The sequence below is a fragment of the Marmota monax genome, unplaced genomic scaffold (assembly GCF_021218885.2).
Source record: "Marmota monax isolate L192 unplaced genomic scaffold, Marmota_monax_Labrador192_F-V1.1 WCK01_AAM20220418_F8-fsc00022, whole genome shotgun sequence".
In the NCBI taxonomy this organism is placed as follows: Eukaryota; Metazoa; Chordata; class Mammalia; order Rodentia; family Sciuridae; genus Marmota; species Marmota monax.
Window position 1 is genome coordinate 5,359,538 of NW_026695215.1, and position 17,638 is coordinate 5,377,175.

A 17,638-nucleotide genomic window follows, 5' to 3' on the forward strand; every position below is an offset into this window, starting at 1 on the left:
TGAATGATCTTCCCTTGCAGCCTTTTCAGGAAGCTGCTAGAGGAAATGTGACACTGCAGTGAGGTAGTCACTAAGAAAGGAGAAATGTAGGGATCAGGAAATCAGGGTCAAGCTGGGAGGTAGAAGGGACCTTAGGAGGAGGGTACAGCTGCACAGTGGATTTCTAGCACAACCCGGCTATGCAGAGCAGGAGTGGGGGGGGGGGGGTAGGGGGAGAGTATTAGAATTATCTCCAAGAGCAGAGCAAAGCTGGTATGGAGTACTTGAGTATTTGGGGAGGATGTTTGTATCTGTGTGAGTTTGATTAAAAATAAAAATTAGTACTCAACACCTAGAAAACATGTAGATAAACAATGAGATGGGAGCCCTGGGAGGAAAGTGCTGGAAAGGGGATGCAGGCAGACGCACCCCCTCTGGCTCAGGTGTGCATGATATCAGACACTAGGACCACATGAACCAACATGGACGGCAGCAGCTGTGGTGGAAATACGAAGTGAGGATGGAGAGGAGGTTGTGTGAGGCTAGGATTGGAATGAGAGGCCAAACCCTCATCTTCAGATAACGTTCACAGCCAAGCAGCCATAAGATAGCTGTCTCATGATGTCTTCCAGCATGGGGACATGCTGGCGTTCGCATGCCTGCTGCATCAGCCATGGAGGCGTCCCAGAGGCTCCACGTCCACAGAAGATACCGAGTCAGTAGCTGATGCTTGGGAATGAGTGAGATCACCCAGGGAATGAGGTAATGGAGAGAGGGTTGGGAACAGGCGTTCCACCTTTTAAAGGCTATTAAAAGGAGAGTCAGCAATGGCGACAGAGGCAGGCGGACAACCAGGGAAAGACTCTAAGGACCCCCTGGGAAAGAAATTATCTAAAGAAGGGAGCACACAGCTTATGCCAGTCCACACTCTTATCTGAAAGTCTAAGGTTCAAACAGGTAAGGAATTAAAATGATTCTGAGTCTCAAAAAGTTAGCAGAGTGCAGACGCCCCCAGAGATCTGGAGCAGCCCTCCCCTGCAGTGATATCAGCATTTCCACAGTGAGACATCCGAGGGTTCACACTTAATGTCATCAAGAAGAACTAGCTAGCTTCCTGTTCATCCACTCAGATTGTACCAACGAGAATAATGAGTTACAAAATTTTTCTTTGCAGAGTTTCTGGATGTCAGAATTGTGGCTCAAGGAGTATAGCCCTGCATTTGTGCTCATCATGGCCTCGATTTTTATTTGTTCTTTATGCTGTTTGCCTGATCAACTCTTGGCATTCTGGATCTGGCTTTTTGTTTACAAAACAAATAAGTGGAGTGTTAGTTATCTCTATGGCGTTACAGACACAGAGAGAGAAGACAAGAAGGCTCTGTCTGCACACTGTCACAGCAGTTCCCTCTGGGGGATAAGGTGGAATGGGTAGGGCTTTCACTTCTTATAGACTTTTTAAAAATGTTGGAATCGTGGATGATTTTAAACTTTTTGGTGTTTTTACTTATTTTCTAAATGGAAAATCTGTTTTGTTTTTTCTTTTTAAGAAATCTCTTTTGTTTAGAAAAGTTTATGAATAAACCTGGCAAGGATAGATTTCTATAAACCATAAAAGATTAACGCTTAAGAATTTGTGGCATTTGCAAACACAAAAGGCTTAATTTTCAAGAGAGGCCTCCTTGGTTTTTAGGGCATGCATTTACTGTACTTGCATGTTTAACCAGAATGGAGAAAATGGTGCATGTTTCTCTGGTGGTTCTGTCTATGAGACAGAGACTATACCAGTTAGTAAATCAACAATCAAATGTTCTCAACTTCTGGACATAATAAAAATAGCCAGCCACCAGTGCTCCCCCAAAGTGTGAGAGAATAAGGACATTCTCTAGCCTCTGGCCTGGTAGGAGCAGGAACAGGATCAGCCTGGCAGGCAGAAGGGAGGGTAGTGAGCTGGGGACCTGGGAGCCTTAGCCTTGGGGCACAGGCACAGGGGGCCCAGACAGAGTCACCACCTGTGAAGAGGGATATGTCTGGACATTGACAGATGGGAAGAAATGTGGATGAGTTGTGTTTGTCTTGCTTAATTAATACTAATTAAATCAATCTATTTTTATACACACACACACACACAGGAGATTGAACCAGAGGCACTTTACCACTGAGTTACATCTCCTTCCTTTTTTATTTTTAATTTTGAAATAGGGTCTCACTAAGTTGCTGAGAGCCTCACTAATTTGTTGAGGTTGGCCAGGAACTTGTGATCCTCCTGCCTTAACCTCCCAAATCCCTGGGATTACAGGTGTGTAGAACTGTGCCCAACAATACTAATTAAATCCTGATTAAAGTTGCACTGTTGACTTAGAAAAGTAAATCCTGAATACTCTTATCTTCATGGGCTTTTCCTCCCAATCCTGAAGCTCTGCTGAGATGCATCAGCTGAGGGATCCTTGTCCCCAGTTTCTACAGTGTTGAAGCGTGTGTGTTGGCTATGGTTGGTTTTGTTGTTTGCAGCATGGAAATATAATTCCAACAACCACCTGCTTGACATCCATCTTGCTTCTTTCCTGGGAGTTTCTTCAGATTCTCATTCCTGCCTCACCAGAAGGCCACTTCCGCAGCCTTTCTCCTTCTTGGGCTGACCACAGTGGTTGAACAGAAGCCTTTGAATGGGATCAGGGCACAGCTTTGCCAACTCCCACTTGTCTTTCTGGTTTCCACACCTTTCCACACATTTTCCTTCACCTCAGCCCCTGCCCAGTGGGCGGCCACCCACTGCCCTGAGGCCTGTCTAGTTAGAGTGGGTGGACACTACATGCCCTGGTGGTTCCATGACGGACCTGAACTTCGCTGGGTAAAGCGTGAACGTTGCCAGCGCCTGTGCTTATTCTTCTCCCAGGACTTGCTTTCCTGGCCTGCTCCCCCCAGTTCATGCCCAGCACAGCTGATTCTGGAACACCACAAACAGGAGTCTCACCTTCAGGATGATCAAGTTACCCCACTAAGCCTTCTCGTGCCTCTTCCACTGTGTTTGGAATAGAAAGAAACCCAGCTGTCTCTAAGGATAAAAATGAAAACAAACATAAAAATAAACTACTCTTTCACCGCCAAGAGTGGGGGAGATTGGCCATTTTTTAATATTAGAAATTTAAAACAGATGGTGAGCTAATTTATATTTTCATCTTGACATTTACCTACTCAGAGGGAGTGCAATTAAGCCATATTTTAAGCTCATCATAGCCTTTATCTGGAAATGTTGCCACGGTATCTGTCAATTATGCTGGCCACCGATCAGCAGAGTCTAAGGACCCAGGAATCTTGCTCTCCCCTAGACCACCCTAATCCAGGGTCTCTTGGGAAGGAACCTCTGCACAAGAACCTGCAGCTCCTGCGTCCCTGCCTCCCACCCTGCGCCTCTCAGGCTGTTTCCCAGAGAGCTGGCAGGGGTCTTCCTTCCACGCAGGTGGACCTTGCCAGCCCCTGTTTGATGTCAGCCTCTCCCTGACTGCACGTGACCTTCGGGACAAAGTCACGGCTCTGGGGTTAACAGTTTGCCGAGTCCCTTCAGGACCTGGCCTGTTGGCTGCTCCCTGCCTCTGGCCTGGCCTGGCCTTGCTGTGTGCGCTTGCCCAAGTCACACTGAGCCATGCTTCACCGCAAGGTGTGCCTCTCACCCAGCATTGGCACCTACTGCCCACTATGCCTGGAGACCGCTGGCCTTCACCTGGCCTAAGCCCCCCTCTCACTTCCACTTCGGGATTCAGCTGCACCCCAGCCACATGCTTTGGCCTTGCTGTGGTAAAACATGACCAGACAGCTTTCTCGAGAACACACAGAGTGTGGCGGCCGCCCTGTGGTTCTTACGGGGCCTGCAGTTCTCAGGGTTCTTTTGTTTCGTTTTTGGTACTGAGATTGAACCCGGGACACTTAACCCTCAGCCTTTTTTATATTTTATTTAGAGACAGGGTCTTGCTGAGTTCTGAGGCTGGCTTTGAACTCATGATCCTCCTGCCTCAGCCTCCTGAGCTGCTGGGATTACAGGCGTGCTCTACCGCACCCAGCCAGCTTTCAGTTTTACGGAATATATTCTATCGAACATGGTTTCTGACGTTGTTGGTGAAAACACGAATTAAAATGCTGCACCAGCCTTCCTCCTGCCTAAATTGCAGAAAAAAAAAATCTAACCACAGTGATGAATATTTTCCTGGATGATGGAATTTTCCATTGATGTGTCACTGACTCTGGCCATATCCACATGTCCTGTTGTCCCACCCTGTCACTCCACTCTTGAAACAGCAATCTCCTAAACTTGTAAGTGCTCTATTTCCATTTTTTTTTTTTTTTTTAATTTTTTATTGTGGGTTGTTCAAAACATTACAAATTTCTTGACATATCATATTCCACACTTTGATTCTAGTGGGTTATGAACTCCCACCTTCACCCCATACACAGATTGCAGATTCACATCAGTTACACATCCATTGATTTACAAATTGCCATACTAGTGTCTGTTGTGCTCCACTGCCTTTCCCATCATCCACCCTCCCCCCTCCCCACCTCTCCCCTCCCCTCCCCTCCTCTCTCTCTACCCCCTCCACTGTATAACCCTGAGGGTCTCCTTCCATTACCGTGCAATTTACCTTCTCTCTCCCTTTCCCTCCCACCTCTCATCCCTGTTAAATGTTAATCTTCTTCTCCTGTTCTTCGTCCCTACTCTGTTCTTAGTTACTTTCCTTATATCAAAGAAGACATTTGGCATTTGTTTTTTAGGGATTGGCTAGCTTCACTTAGCATAATCTGCTCTAATGCCATCCATTTCCCTGTAAATTCTATGATTTTGTCATTTTTTAATGCAGAGTAATACTCCATTGTGTATAAATGCCACATTTTTTTTATCCATTCGTCTATTGAAGGGCATCTAGGTTGGTTCCACAGTCTTGCTATTGTGAACTGTGCTGCTATGAACATCGATGTAGCAGTGTCCCTGTAGCATGCTCTTTTTAGGTCTTTAGGGAATAGACCAAGAAGGGGAATAGCTGGGTCAAATGGTGGCTCCATTCCCAGCTTTCCAAGAAATCTCCATACTGCTTTCCAAATTGGCTGCACCAATCTGCAGTCCCACCAGCAATGTACAAGTGTACCCTTTTCCCCACATCCTCGCCAGCACTTGTTGTTGTTTGACTTCCTAATGGCTGCCAATCTTACTGGAGTGAGATGGTATCTTAGGGTGGTTTTGATTTGCATTTCTCTGACAGCTAGAGATGTTGAGCATTTTTTCATGTACTTGTTGATTGACTGCATGTCCTCCTCTGAGAAGTGTCTGTTCAGGTCCTTGGCCCATTTGTTGATTGGGTTGTTTGTTCTCTTATTGTCTAATTTTTTGAGTTCTTTGTATACTCTGGATATTAGGGCTCTATCTGAAGTGTGAGGAGTAAAGATTTGTTCCCAGGATGTAGGCTCCCTATTTACCTCTCTTATTGTTTCTTTTGCTGAGAGAAAACTTCTTAGTTTGAGTAAGTCCCATTTGTTGATTCTAGTTATTAACTTTTGTGCTATGGGTGTCCTATTGAGGAATTTGGAGCCCGACCCCACCGACTGTAGATCGTAGCCAACTTTTTCTTCTATCAGACGGCGCGTCTCTGATTTGATATCAAGTTCCTTGATCCATTTTGAATTCACTTTTGTGCATGGCGAGAGAAAGGGATTCAGTTTCATTTTGTTGCATATGGATTTCCAGTTTTCCCAGCACCATTTGTTGAAGATGCTATCCTTCCTCCATTGCATGCTTTTAGCCCCTTTATCAAATATAAGATAGTTGTAATTTTGTGGATTGGTTTCTGTGTCCTCTATTCTGTACCATTGGTCCACACGCCTGTTTTGGTACCAGTACCATGCTGTTTTTGTTACTATTGCTCTGTAGTATAGTTTGAAGTCTGGTATCGCTATACCGCCTGATTCACACTTCTTGCTTAGCATTGTTTTTGCTATTCTGGGTCTTTTATTTTTCCATATGAATTTCATGATTGCTTTCTCTATTTCTACAAGAAATGCCATTGGGATTTTGATTGGCATTGCATTAAACCTATAGAGAACTTTTGGTAATATCGCCATTTTGATGATGTTAGTTCTGCCTATCCATGAACAGGGTATATTTTTCCATCTTCTAAGATCTTCTTCTATTTCTCTCTTTAGGGTTCTGTAGTTTTCATTGTATAAGTCTTTCACCTCTTTTGTTAGGTTGATTCCCAAGTATTTTATTTTTTTTGAAGATATTTTGAATGGAGTGGTTGTCCTCATTTCCATTTCAGAGGATTTGTCGCTGATATACAGGAATGCCTTTGATTTATGCGTGTTGATTTTAAATCCTGCCACTTTGCTGAATTCATTTATTAGCTCTAATAGTTTCTTTGTAGAGCCTTTTGGGTCTGCTAGATATAGAATCATATCATCTGCAAATAGTGATAATTTAATTTCTTCTTTTCCTATTTTTATGCCTTTAATTTCTTTCGTCTGTCTAATTGCTCTGGCCAGTGTTTCGAGAACTATGTTGAAGAGAAGTGGAGAGAGAGGGCATCCCTGTCTTGTTCCAGATTTTAGAGGGAATGCCTTCAGTTTTTCTCCATTCAGAATAATGCTAGCCTGAGGCTTAGCATAGATTGCTTTTACAATATTGAGGTATGTTCCTGTTATCCCTAGTTTTTCTAGAGTTTTGAACATAAAGGGATGCTGTACTTTGTCAAATGCTTTTTCCGCATCTATCGAGATGATCATATGGTTCTTATTTTTAAGTCTATTGATGTGGTGAATAACATTTATTGATTTCCGTATATTGAACCAGCCTTGCATCCCAGGGATGAATCCTACTTGATCATGGTGTACAATTTTTTTTATATGTTTTTGTATCCGATTCGCCAGAATTTTATTGAGGATTTTTGCATCTAGGTTCATTAGAGATATTGGTCTGTAGTTTTCTTTCTTTGAAGTGTCTTTGTCTGGTTTAGGTATCAGGGTGATGTTGGCCTCATAGAATGAATTTGGAAGTTCTCCCTCCTTTTCTATTTCCTGAAGTAGCTTGAAAAGTATTGGTATTAGTTCTTCTTTAAAGGTTTTGTAAAATTCTGCTGTATACCCATCGGGACCTGGGCTTTTCTTAGTTGGTAGTCTTTTGATGGTTTCTTCTATCTCCTCAATTGATATTGGTCTGTTTAGGTTTTCTATATCCTCCTGACTCAATCTGGGCAGATCATATGACTTAAGAAATTTATCTATGCCTTCACTATCTTCTAATTTATTGGAGTATAAGGATTCAAAATAGTTTTTATTATCTTCTGTATTTCTGAAGTGTCTGTTGTGATATTGCCTTTTTCATCCCGTATGCTAGTAATTTGAGTTCTCTCTCTTCTTCTCTTCACTAGCATCGCTAAGGGTCTGTCGATTTTGTTTATTTTTTCAAAGAACCAACTTTTAGTTTTGTCAATTTTTTCAATTGTTTCTTTTGTTTCGATTTCATTAATTTCAGCTCTGATTTTAATTATTTCTTGCCTTCTACTTCTTTTGCTGTTGTTTTGCTCTTCTTTTTCAAGGATTTTGAGATGAAGTATGAGATCATTTATTTGTTGGTTTTTTCTTTTTTTAAGGAATGAACTCCAAGCAATGAATTTTCCTCTTAGAACTGCTTTCAATGTGTCCCATAGATTCCGATATGTTGTGTCTGTGTTTTCATTTATCTCTAAGAATTTTTTAATTTCCTCCTTGATGTCTTCTATAACCCATTGATCATTCAGTAACCTATTGTTCATTCTCCAATTGATGTATGCTTTTTCCTTCCTTCTTTTATCGTTGATTTTCAGTTTCATTCCATTATGATCAGATAAGATGCATGGTAATATCTCTACTCCTTTATATTGTCTAAGAGTTGCCCTGTGACATAATATATGATCTATTTTTGAGAAGGATCCATGTGCTGCTGAGAAAAAAGTGTAACTGCTTGATGTTGGGTGGTATACTCTATATATGTCAATTAGGTCTAGGTTATTAATAGTGTTATTGAGTTCTATAGTTTCCTTATTCAACTTTTGTTTGGAAGATCTGTCCAGTGGCGAGAGAGGTGTGTTGAAGTCTCCCATGATTATGGTGTGGTGGTCTATTAGACTCTTGAACTTGAGAAGAGTTTGTTTGACGAACATAGCTGCACCATTGTTTGGGGCATAAATATTTATGATTGTTATGTCTTGTTGGTGTATGGTTCCCTTAAGCAGTATGTAGTGTCCCTCTTTATCTCTTTTGATTAACTTTGGCTTGAAATCTATTTTATTTGATATGAGTATGGACACGCCTGCTTGTTTCCGAAGTCCATATGAGTGATATGATTTTTCCCAACCTTTCACCTTCAGCCTATGTATGTCTTTTCCTATCAAATGCGTCTCCTGTAGGCAGCATATTGTTGGGTCTTGTTTTGTGATCCATTCTACTAGCCTGTGTCTCTTAATTGGTGAGTTTAAGCCATTAACATTTAGGGTTATTATTGAGATATGGGTTGTTCTTCCAGCCATATTTGTTTATTTCTGTTACTAAACATTGTTTGTTTTCCTCTTTGATTGTTTCCCCCCCCCCTTTACTGTCCTACCTCCCACTGTTGGTTTTCATTGTTATTTTCCATTTCCTCTTCCTGTAATACTTTGGCTAGGATGTTTTGAAGAGATGGTTTTCTAGCTGCGAATTCTTTAAACTTTTGTTTATCGTGGAAGGTTTTAATTTCATTCTCCATCCTGAAGCTTAATTTCGCTGGATACACAATTCTTGGTTGGAACCCATTATCTTTCAGTGTTTGAAATATGTTATTCCAGGATCTTCTAGCTTTCAGAGTCTGTGTTGAAAGATCAGCTGTTATCCTGATTGGCTTGCCCCTAAATGTAATCTGCTTCCTTTCTCTTGTAGCTTTTAAAATTCTCTCCTTATTCTGTATGTTGGGCATCTTCATTATAATGTGTCTAGGTGTGGATCTCTTATGATTTTGCACATTCGGCGTCCTGTAGGCTTCTAGGATTTGGGATTCTGTCTCATTCTTCAAGTCTGGGAAGTTTTCTTGTATTATTTCATTGAATAGACTGCTCATTCCTTTGGTTTGGAGCTCTGTACCTTCCTGTATCCCAATGACTCTTAAGTTTGGTCTCTTCATGTTATCCCATATTTCTTGGATGTTCTGCTCATGGTTTCTTAACAGTCTTGCTGAGCTGTCTATGTTCTTTTCCAGTTGAAATACTTTGTCTTCATTGTCTGATGTTCTATCTTCTAAGTGTTCTACTCTGTTGGTAGTATTCTCCATTGAGTTTTTAAGTTGGTTTATTGCTTCCTGCATTTCTAGGATTTCTGATTGCTTGTTTTTTATAACCTCTATCTCCCTGTATAGTTGATCCTTTGCTTCCTGGATTTGTTTGCGTAATTCGTTGTCGAAGTGATCTTTCATTGTCTGATTTTGCTGTTTAATGTCTTCCTTGATACTCCAGATCATCTGAAGCATGTATATCCTGAATTCTTTATCTGACATTCCATCTGCTGCAGCTGTTACCTCTTCTAAAGTTGCGTTGACCTGCATTGCTTGTGGTCCTTTCTTTCCTTGTCTTTTCATACTGCTTGCGTATCTTTCCTGCAGGTGTGGGCGGCGGCTCTGCTCTCTCCTTATTCCAATTGGGGTGTCGTGGCTACCACGCCGGCAGGTCACTGGGCCTGTTCTGGGAGCTGGTGGCGGCTCTGTTCTGCCCCTACTCCAATTGGGGTGACGTGTCTGTCGTACCAGCAGGCCACTGGGCCTGTCCCGCTGGTCGGTCGCAGATCTGCCCACCTTTCGGGCACGAGTGGAGGCTCTGCTTTGCCCCTACTCCAATTGGGGTGTCGTGACTACCCCGCCTGCAGGATGCTGGGTCTGTTCCTGGCAAGGGAGGCGACTCTGCTCTGTCACTACTCCAATTAGGGTGGTGTTTGTACCCCGCCGGCAGGCTCCTGGGCCTGATCCGCCGGTCTGTTGTAGGTCTGCCTACCTTGAAGGCGCGGGCGGCGGATCTGCCCTGCCCCTCCTACCACGCCTGCGGACCCCTGGGCCTGATCTGCAGGTTGATCACTGGTCTGCTCACCCTGCGGGCACGGGTGGCGGTTCCGCTCCACCCCCACTCCAATTGGGGTCACGTGACCACCACACCGGCAGGGCCTGATCCGGGCGTGGGATAAGGATCTGCTCTGCCCCTACTCGAGTTGGGGTGACGTGTGTACCACACTGGCAGGCCACTGGGCCTGACCCGCCAGGCTGTCACAGGTCTGTTTACCTTGCAAGCGCGAAGGGCGGCTCTGCCCTGCCCCTCCTACCACGCCCATGTACTACTGGGTCGTGGGTCTGCCCACCTGGCGGGTGTGGGTGGCGGCTCCGCTCCGCCCCCTCTCCAATTGGGGTCACGCGGTCACCACGCTGGCGAGCCGCTGGGCCTGCTCCGGGGGCTGGCGGCGGCCCGGCTCCTTCCCTCTGGCTCGAGGACAAATTGAGGAGACTCGGGTGACTGAGCCTCACCCCCCTTACCAGGAGACCAACTGCTTATGTCACCGCTGGTATTGATGAAGATCTCTCCTCCACCGCTTTCTGCTGACATCAGATCTCTGCCATGTTGGTATCCTATGCGAATGGCAGCATTTCGTTCCCCTTGCCAGGCAACCCAAGCAATGGGTGAGTCCTGACCTGCCCTCAGCAGGACCCGGACCGAGACACAGTTTCCGCGGGCTCCTAGCCCCGGTCCAGGGAAGTTCCGGGAGCCGGAACTCGGCCGCTCCGTGCTCGGTGTAAGCTCCTATAAGTGTAGGCTCCAAGAAGCAGCCCCCGCGGGCTCAGTTCCGGGAGCCGGAATTCGGCCGCTTAGTGTTTGGTGTATGCTCTGATAGTAGCAGGGTCCAAGAAGCAGCCTCCGCGGGCTCCGCAGCCCTGAGCCAGGGCGGTTCCGGGACGGTTCCGGGAGCCGGAACTCGGCCGCTCTGTGCTCGGTGTAAGCTCCTATAAGTGTAAGCTCCAAGAAGCAGTCCCCGCGGCCTCAGTTCCGGGAGCTGGAATTCGGCTTCTTGGTGTTTCGTGTTTGCTCTGATATTAGCAGGGTCCAAGAAGCAGCCTCCGCAGGCTCCGCAGCCCGGAGCCAGGGCGGTTCCGGGACGGTTCCGGGAGCCGGGACTCGGCCGCCCCGCGCTCCGTGTTCACTCCGATAAGATCAGATTTTAAGAAGCCCCCAGGCGCTGAACCCTAGCAATCTGTCTGCAAGCCGCAGGCGAATTGCAGCCTGAAATTACCTGTTCTATGGCTGAATGAGCTGCGGTCAGTCAAAAACAGGTGTGGTGACGTCAGTTTACCAACATGGTGGCTGCTGGCCTCCTCTGTGGTCTGACCGGTGTGGAGAACCGAGATGGACCGCTTCCTTCCCCGTCTCGAACCCAGAATTCAGCCCTGAGTGCGGTGCTTGCGCGTCTGGCAGAAACTGCAGCGCTGTAACCCTGCGTCTCTATCCCAGCGCGCCTTGCAGACTCTAGCCGCGGGGCGATTTGCTGAATAAGCAGTGTTACCCTCCGTGCGACAAACCTCTCGCGTTTGAGTCCCCGTAGCCGATCCTCATGCGATGGAAATCCTTCCTCCAGGTTCCGGCGCACCCCACTATTGCTGGAAATTCCTAACAAGATATCCTTTAGCCGTCCTGACTTGTCATACTCCCACACAGTGAAGCAGCACACGGGGGTAATGCACTCCCCTCGCCGCCATCTTCCCCCAATCTGACTATTTCCATTTTATTTGCCCTGTGATTGAACAAATTATAATCTCTGAACTGCCTCTTGGACACTACTGAGTTGTGATCTCAATTTTAGAGGAGGTGTTGGCAGCAGCAGAGGAGATGAAGGTATTATGAGATCCACGTAAGATTTCATGGTGTTTTCAGTTCCAGGGTCTTCCTGGTTTGGAAAATACAAGAGGAAAGAGAATTAATCCTTCGTTCTCAAGAATAGTAGCCTCGAAGAAGGATGAGCTCCAGGGCAGCGACTCCACATGGAGCTGGATAGCCCTCCCCTGCCCCAGCCACACCCTGTGCTCCTCTGGACAGCCCCCCGGGGCTGGCAGGAGCGGCAGGGTGGTCTGGCTGGGCCTGCATGCAGCCTGCGGTGCCAGCCACTGGGGACATGCCCATCCACTCCACCTCTCCGTTTTCTCCTTGTCACTTGCCTAGGACAGCTTTATGGGCCTCACAGTTGGATGTCTTCTAGGGCACTGTTCCCTTCCCCTTTCAGACTTTAATTTTAGCAAATTGGCTGAATTTCACTCTTCTTGAAGTGAAAGCTCTTGTCATCACTGCCCCCACCTCGGTCCTCTTATGTAATTGCACCTGTCATTCATGTCAACGATTCTCTGACCTCGTCGTTTGCTGCTACCCATAGTATTCTTTTATTTATTCTAATAAAATATATTCCTTCTTGTGGTTTTCTTTATCCTAACTCACTAAAAGCCATAACTCTGATCACTTCAACACATTTTTTCCATTTTCTTTTTGTCAGTGCATTATAGTTGCACATAACGGTGGCATTTGCTGTTACATATTCATACATGCACACGATGTAACAATATAATTGGGCCAATATCCCTCCCCAACATCCCTTTGCCCCTCCTCCCTCCCCTGTCCTTTTCCTCCACTCTTCTGATCTCCCTCCATTTTACCTGAGATTCCTGCCTCACCTTTCTTTCCTTTTTCTATTTCAGAGAAAACATATGACCCTTGAGTTTCTGAGTTTGGCTTATTTTGCTTAACATAGTGTTCTCAAGTTCCATCCATTTTCCTGCAAATAACATAATTTCATTTTTCTTTGTGGCTGAATAAAACTCCTTGGTGTATATATACCACATTTTCCTTATCTATTCATCCATTGACCAGTTTGGCTGTTGTGATTTGTGTTGATGTAAACCTGGGAATGTAGGTATCCCTGCAGAATGCTGACTTTAGTCATTCAGGATGGATACCAAGGAGCGGCGTAGCTGGCCATATGGTAGTTCCAATCCTAGTCTTTCAGGGAACTTCCACACTGGTTTCTATAGAAGCTGTACTAATTTTCAGTCCTACCAACGGTGTAAACACTTGAACACGTTTTGCCAGCTTGTTCCAATAGAAGATAAGAAGCATGAGGCACCTGGAGTGTTTCTCTTTCAACTTAAAAAAAAAAATTAGATCAACATAGTTTCAAACACTTGGACAAAAGAAAAAGAAATGTCTTACATTTATTCCTTCAAGGGAACAAAGTGGACCCTGCCTGCTTGATACAATGAATCAGACAACTAATTTGAGCCCCTGCAGGCAGTGTGAAGCAGCGCTCTGGGGCCAGGCAGCGCTCCACCACTTCAAATCTGGGGTACTCTCGGGGGGTTGCAAAGCCAGTCTGAGCTGCATTGCCTTTCTTTGGCAAATGTAAGTGTTGGGAGCAGTAAATAAAATGACAGCTGACAGCAGCGTATTCATCTTGTCCACCCCTTCCCTGCCTTTCAACAGTATTTCAGGTACAGTGAGTGAAAGCCAGGTAGTAAAGCCACATGCACCAGTGGTCTCTGGTTCTTCCAAAAATAAAAAAGAGCAATAACTGGAAACAAGTGATTAGCCCATGATTTTTTTTAAGCCCATGATTTTGAGAAAGTACATGAAGACATGAATCACATTTATTTGTAAATTCTATATGCAAGTGCGGAGACATGCCACTAATTTTATAGAAAACTGCTGTGCTCATCTGGAATTGCTCCATGTTCTTCTATTCTGATTACCAAATTTGGAGTTGAGTAGACTTCTGTCCATAATCACAGAAACTCTGATCCAGGAAGCTGCTGCTCTCCCTGCTGCTCTTGCGTGAGTCCCCCTGACAGCAGGGGAGTTAGCCAACCCCTAGGGAGGATCTTTTTCACCAAGAGTCTGACTTGGAAATGCCTGGACTGCATTCACAAACAAGCTCACCTCCTGGAAATTCATCTGTGTCGATAAATTCTATAGTGCAGTCATTTTAATTGTGCATTTATTAGGACTACTTTGAATTGCTTATTTTCCCACCTCTGTTTTAACATCCTGCAGATGTGAATGTCGGGATACTGGGGAGACACAAGACCTATCTTTACCAGGGCTTTGAAGGAATTTTGATGAACTCCAGAGGTGAAAGATGAGTAACTACTCAACTCGAGATGTAGAATCTCAGGATTTGAAGGAGACTTGCTGTTGTCTAGTGCAGCTACACATTTCAAGCTTGAATGTGGCTGGGTGCATCCTTGCCAAGTGAAATCAACTCTTCCAGATGTCATCCAGACAGCTCTAACTTTCTATTAAAAAGTCTCCTTATTTAAGCTCCAAACTTATACCCTTGTGTCCAAACTCTCTTAGGGACATAAAAAGGGACAAAAAAACTTATCGGGCAGCAAACTTCTTGAGGACAAGGACCGTACTATAGTTTGGGTGGTGATATCTCCTAGGGCCTATGTATTAAAGGCTTGGTTCCCAGGGTTGGTACTATTGGGAGGAGGTAGGACCTTTGGGAGATAGGACATTGTGGAAGGTCTTTAGGTCATTGGAGGATGCTCTCAGAAGGTGTGTGGGACTCAACTGGTCCTCCCTTTCTATTTCCTGGCTAATGACTTCAGCTATTTACTCCTCTATGTACTGCTACAGTGATGTACCACCCTTGCTAGAGATCCAAAGCAATAGGCTGATCTTGGATTGAAACCTTCAGAATCATGAGCAAAAATAACCCTTTTCTCTTTATAAGTTAATTATCTCGAGTGTTTTGTTACAGTAACATGAAACTGACTGATATAGACTGTATCCACTACGACTTCTAGTAACTTGATAAATGATTGCTGAGTGGAGTTAAAAACAGAAGATAGTGTTCTTTATTTTGGGATACTACCTTATAGAATGGCAAATTATCTAAATTTAAAATTCATTAAGAAAGTATCATATAAATAACTGATTTTATTGTTTAAATACTATAGCTGATAGATTTTATTCTTTTGACTTAAAATCCAAGCAATTTTATCTATTTGTCTTATGTGCTGCAGCATACCTTCACTGTAATGTCTCTAATGATCTTATGGATTTAACTCTTAGACATCACACTGCAGAACATACTGTCTGAAATCCAAGGCACAGAAGTTGAAAATCCACTACCTGGGTGTTAGAAGGCCTAGGCTCTGTCCCCAGACCCACCACTGCCATCCAAGGGCCACTCAGACTCTAGGTCCCTGACTCTTGGTTGCTCTTCTGCAGATGTCAAGGGTTGGACCAGGTGCTCTCCTAGGGCACTTTGTGGCTGCGCCCGATGTGAGCACAGACCTCTGACTGTGAGCATCACAAGTCTGCGCATGGTCTGAAGCCAGGGCTGCTCTCCCTTCTCTTTTCAGAACACCTTTCTTCAGGAAACCGTGCGCAGAGAGTGTGAAGAGCGCTCTGAGCTGACGCAGGCCCTGAGCCAAGCCCGGGAACAGCTCCTGGCGCTGAGGAAGCTCAGCGGAAGCCTGCCACGACCACTGTGCTCCCTCAGCAGAGGCAGCCCGAACCTCCCTGCCCCAGCCTCTGGCGACCGCAGGGACAGCAGCGGGTCAATCGACCACAGGGACAGCAGCCGTGCAGCACTGCGCGCTGGACGAGGACTCAGAACCCCTAGCGCGCCCAGAGCGTCCAGAGGCTCCATCTCCCCACCCGCAGGTAAGCCCAGCAGGGTCGTCAGCTCGAGTGTGCCTGCGCTCCCCCAGCAGCAGCTGCCCAGGTCCCGAGCGTCCTCACAGAGGCTGGCCGCCACTCTTTGGAGGAGGCTGAGTCGGCAATGACTTGTCCCAAAACAGGAGCTCTGCACAGGGCACAGGCACCCCTCCAGGGGGCCAGGCTCGGCACCCACAGAGGCCAAGATCAAGCATGTCTATGGGAATAGCTAACAGTAGGCTGTCGGAGGACAGAACGCTGTGAAGTCACATTTCCCAAGAGGTCTTTGAAATCACAACCGATAATGGAATTGTTGATACTGCAGAAGGCCAACAGAGAAGCCTGTGTATTTATGTTTAAATGTGCTCTACTTCGGAGGTCACAGGGAACACATTGTCACCCGTAGCATCTTTTCTTTCTTCCTTTTTTTTTTTTAACACTATTACAAGTAGACATTTTCCCAAAAAATAGATGACATTGGTTTTATTAGTGTGTGTTTGTTGAGCTAAATAGGTTAAATGTATATAGAAGTACTCAGAATAGAGAAAGACAGTATTTTAGTCCTTAATTAGATGATTTCCAAAATATTTAGTTTAGCTGCAGAACCTGTCCTTTACCCTGCAGCCCACTGGTTAGTGGGTTCTGTTCCGGCTGGGTCAGAAGTAATGATGGAAAAACTCCAGGAGAGTCTTCGCTAAGTGGTGGGACTGTCCAGGGCCAGCGATGGCATCTCAACTCCAGAACAGGGAGTTTTCTTTACTTTAAGAAGCCTGGGCCATGAAAATAATCCTGGGTAGAAATTTTCTGCATGTAATGCTGTTGGCACGCAGAGTCAGATTTTGATCAAATGCTTATCCTCCAGCCGTGGAGAACGATGTGGAGGTGGCTTAGTAAAGGAAACAGAGCGCACTTGGGATTCAAATTCTATTACCCATGAAAATAAGAACTGGTAACACACTTTCTGTTTTCAGAGTGAAAAAGTAAAACCAGAAGCCAGATGAGCTGTTTTAAGTTATTTTAAGGCTTCAGGCTCCTCCTGGTCTTAAAACATAATTCTTTACCTTTGACTAATATTCATCTATCTTTTTTCCCATATTTTCTTTTTTAAAAAATTAACTTATTTTCCTCTGACTACAGTCCTCCATGGACATCCAAACCTCCTTCTCACATATTAGAATAATAGCAATATGAAATATAGTATAAAATGTCTCCTAGTTGGCTACTCCATTGATGAGAGAATCCAAACGTATTTGGGATCTCTCCCATGTGTATAAAGGGTAGAGTCACCAAGCAAAATCATGTTTATCTCCAGTCTTTCAAAGAATTAGTATGACCTACCAATAGAGTATTTTAAACTTCCCCCCCCCAAAAAAAAATCCACATGAGATCCACTAATATCCCCACTTGTTCAAGGACAGCGTTCGTGTTAGAGTTTGATACTAACTTGAGATTGTTGCTCTTGGTAATGGCATTTGACAAGTGAGCACAGCTCACAGGATGGGGGCCCTGGATGGACCAACAGGTCACCCTCACCATCTCTTTAAAATAAGGGGTGGATGCCCAAAGAGCTTGGCACTGCCTAAGGCAGTGCAGCCACTTGGTGATAGAACCGCCTGTCACTGAGCCCAGTCTTTCCACCTCACAAGAGCTTTCCAAGCTTTCACTGTGAGTTATTAGTAGCACCTGTGCATGTATAGTGTTTTTCTTTAAGGGTGCTTACTTTTTTAAACTTAAATTTGCATCAGAAGGAAATTTAATAAGGAAGAATAACCAAAGTAACGAGTTTGGGTTTGATTTGCTAGTTAGATTTTTTTTTTCCTAAGGAACTTTAAAATAAATTTTTTTATTTCTTAATAGATGTTGTGGTGCATCTCTGATACCACCTTGTGAAATGCCAGGACCATGCTCCATACCTCCTTGACTCTGACCTG

At 44.9% G+C, this 17,638-nt stretch overlaps 1 protein-coding gene across 5 annotated transcripts in view; it reads left to right on the top strand.

The window, feature by feature from the left end:
- The window catches only part of Lekr1 (leucine, glutamate and lysine rich 1), a 169,511-nt gene that overhangs the window by 139,890 nt on the left and 11,983 nt on the right, over window positions 1-17,638 (top strand). For 4 of the 5 annotated variants that reach the window (XM_046431685.2, XM_058574972.1, XM_046431682.2 and 1 more), the window contains one exon: window positions 15,410-15,713. In XM_046431685.2, the coding sequence (XP_046287641.1) occupies window positions 15,410-15,713 (304 nt within the window). Of the gene's footprint in view, window positions 1-611; window positions 742-15,409; window positions 15,714-17,638 lie in introns of those variants that run through there. The other variant, XM_058574973.1, reaches the window with a different exon arrangement.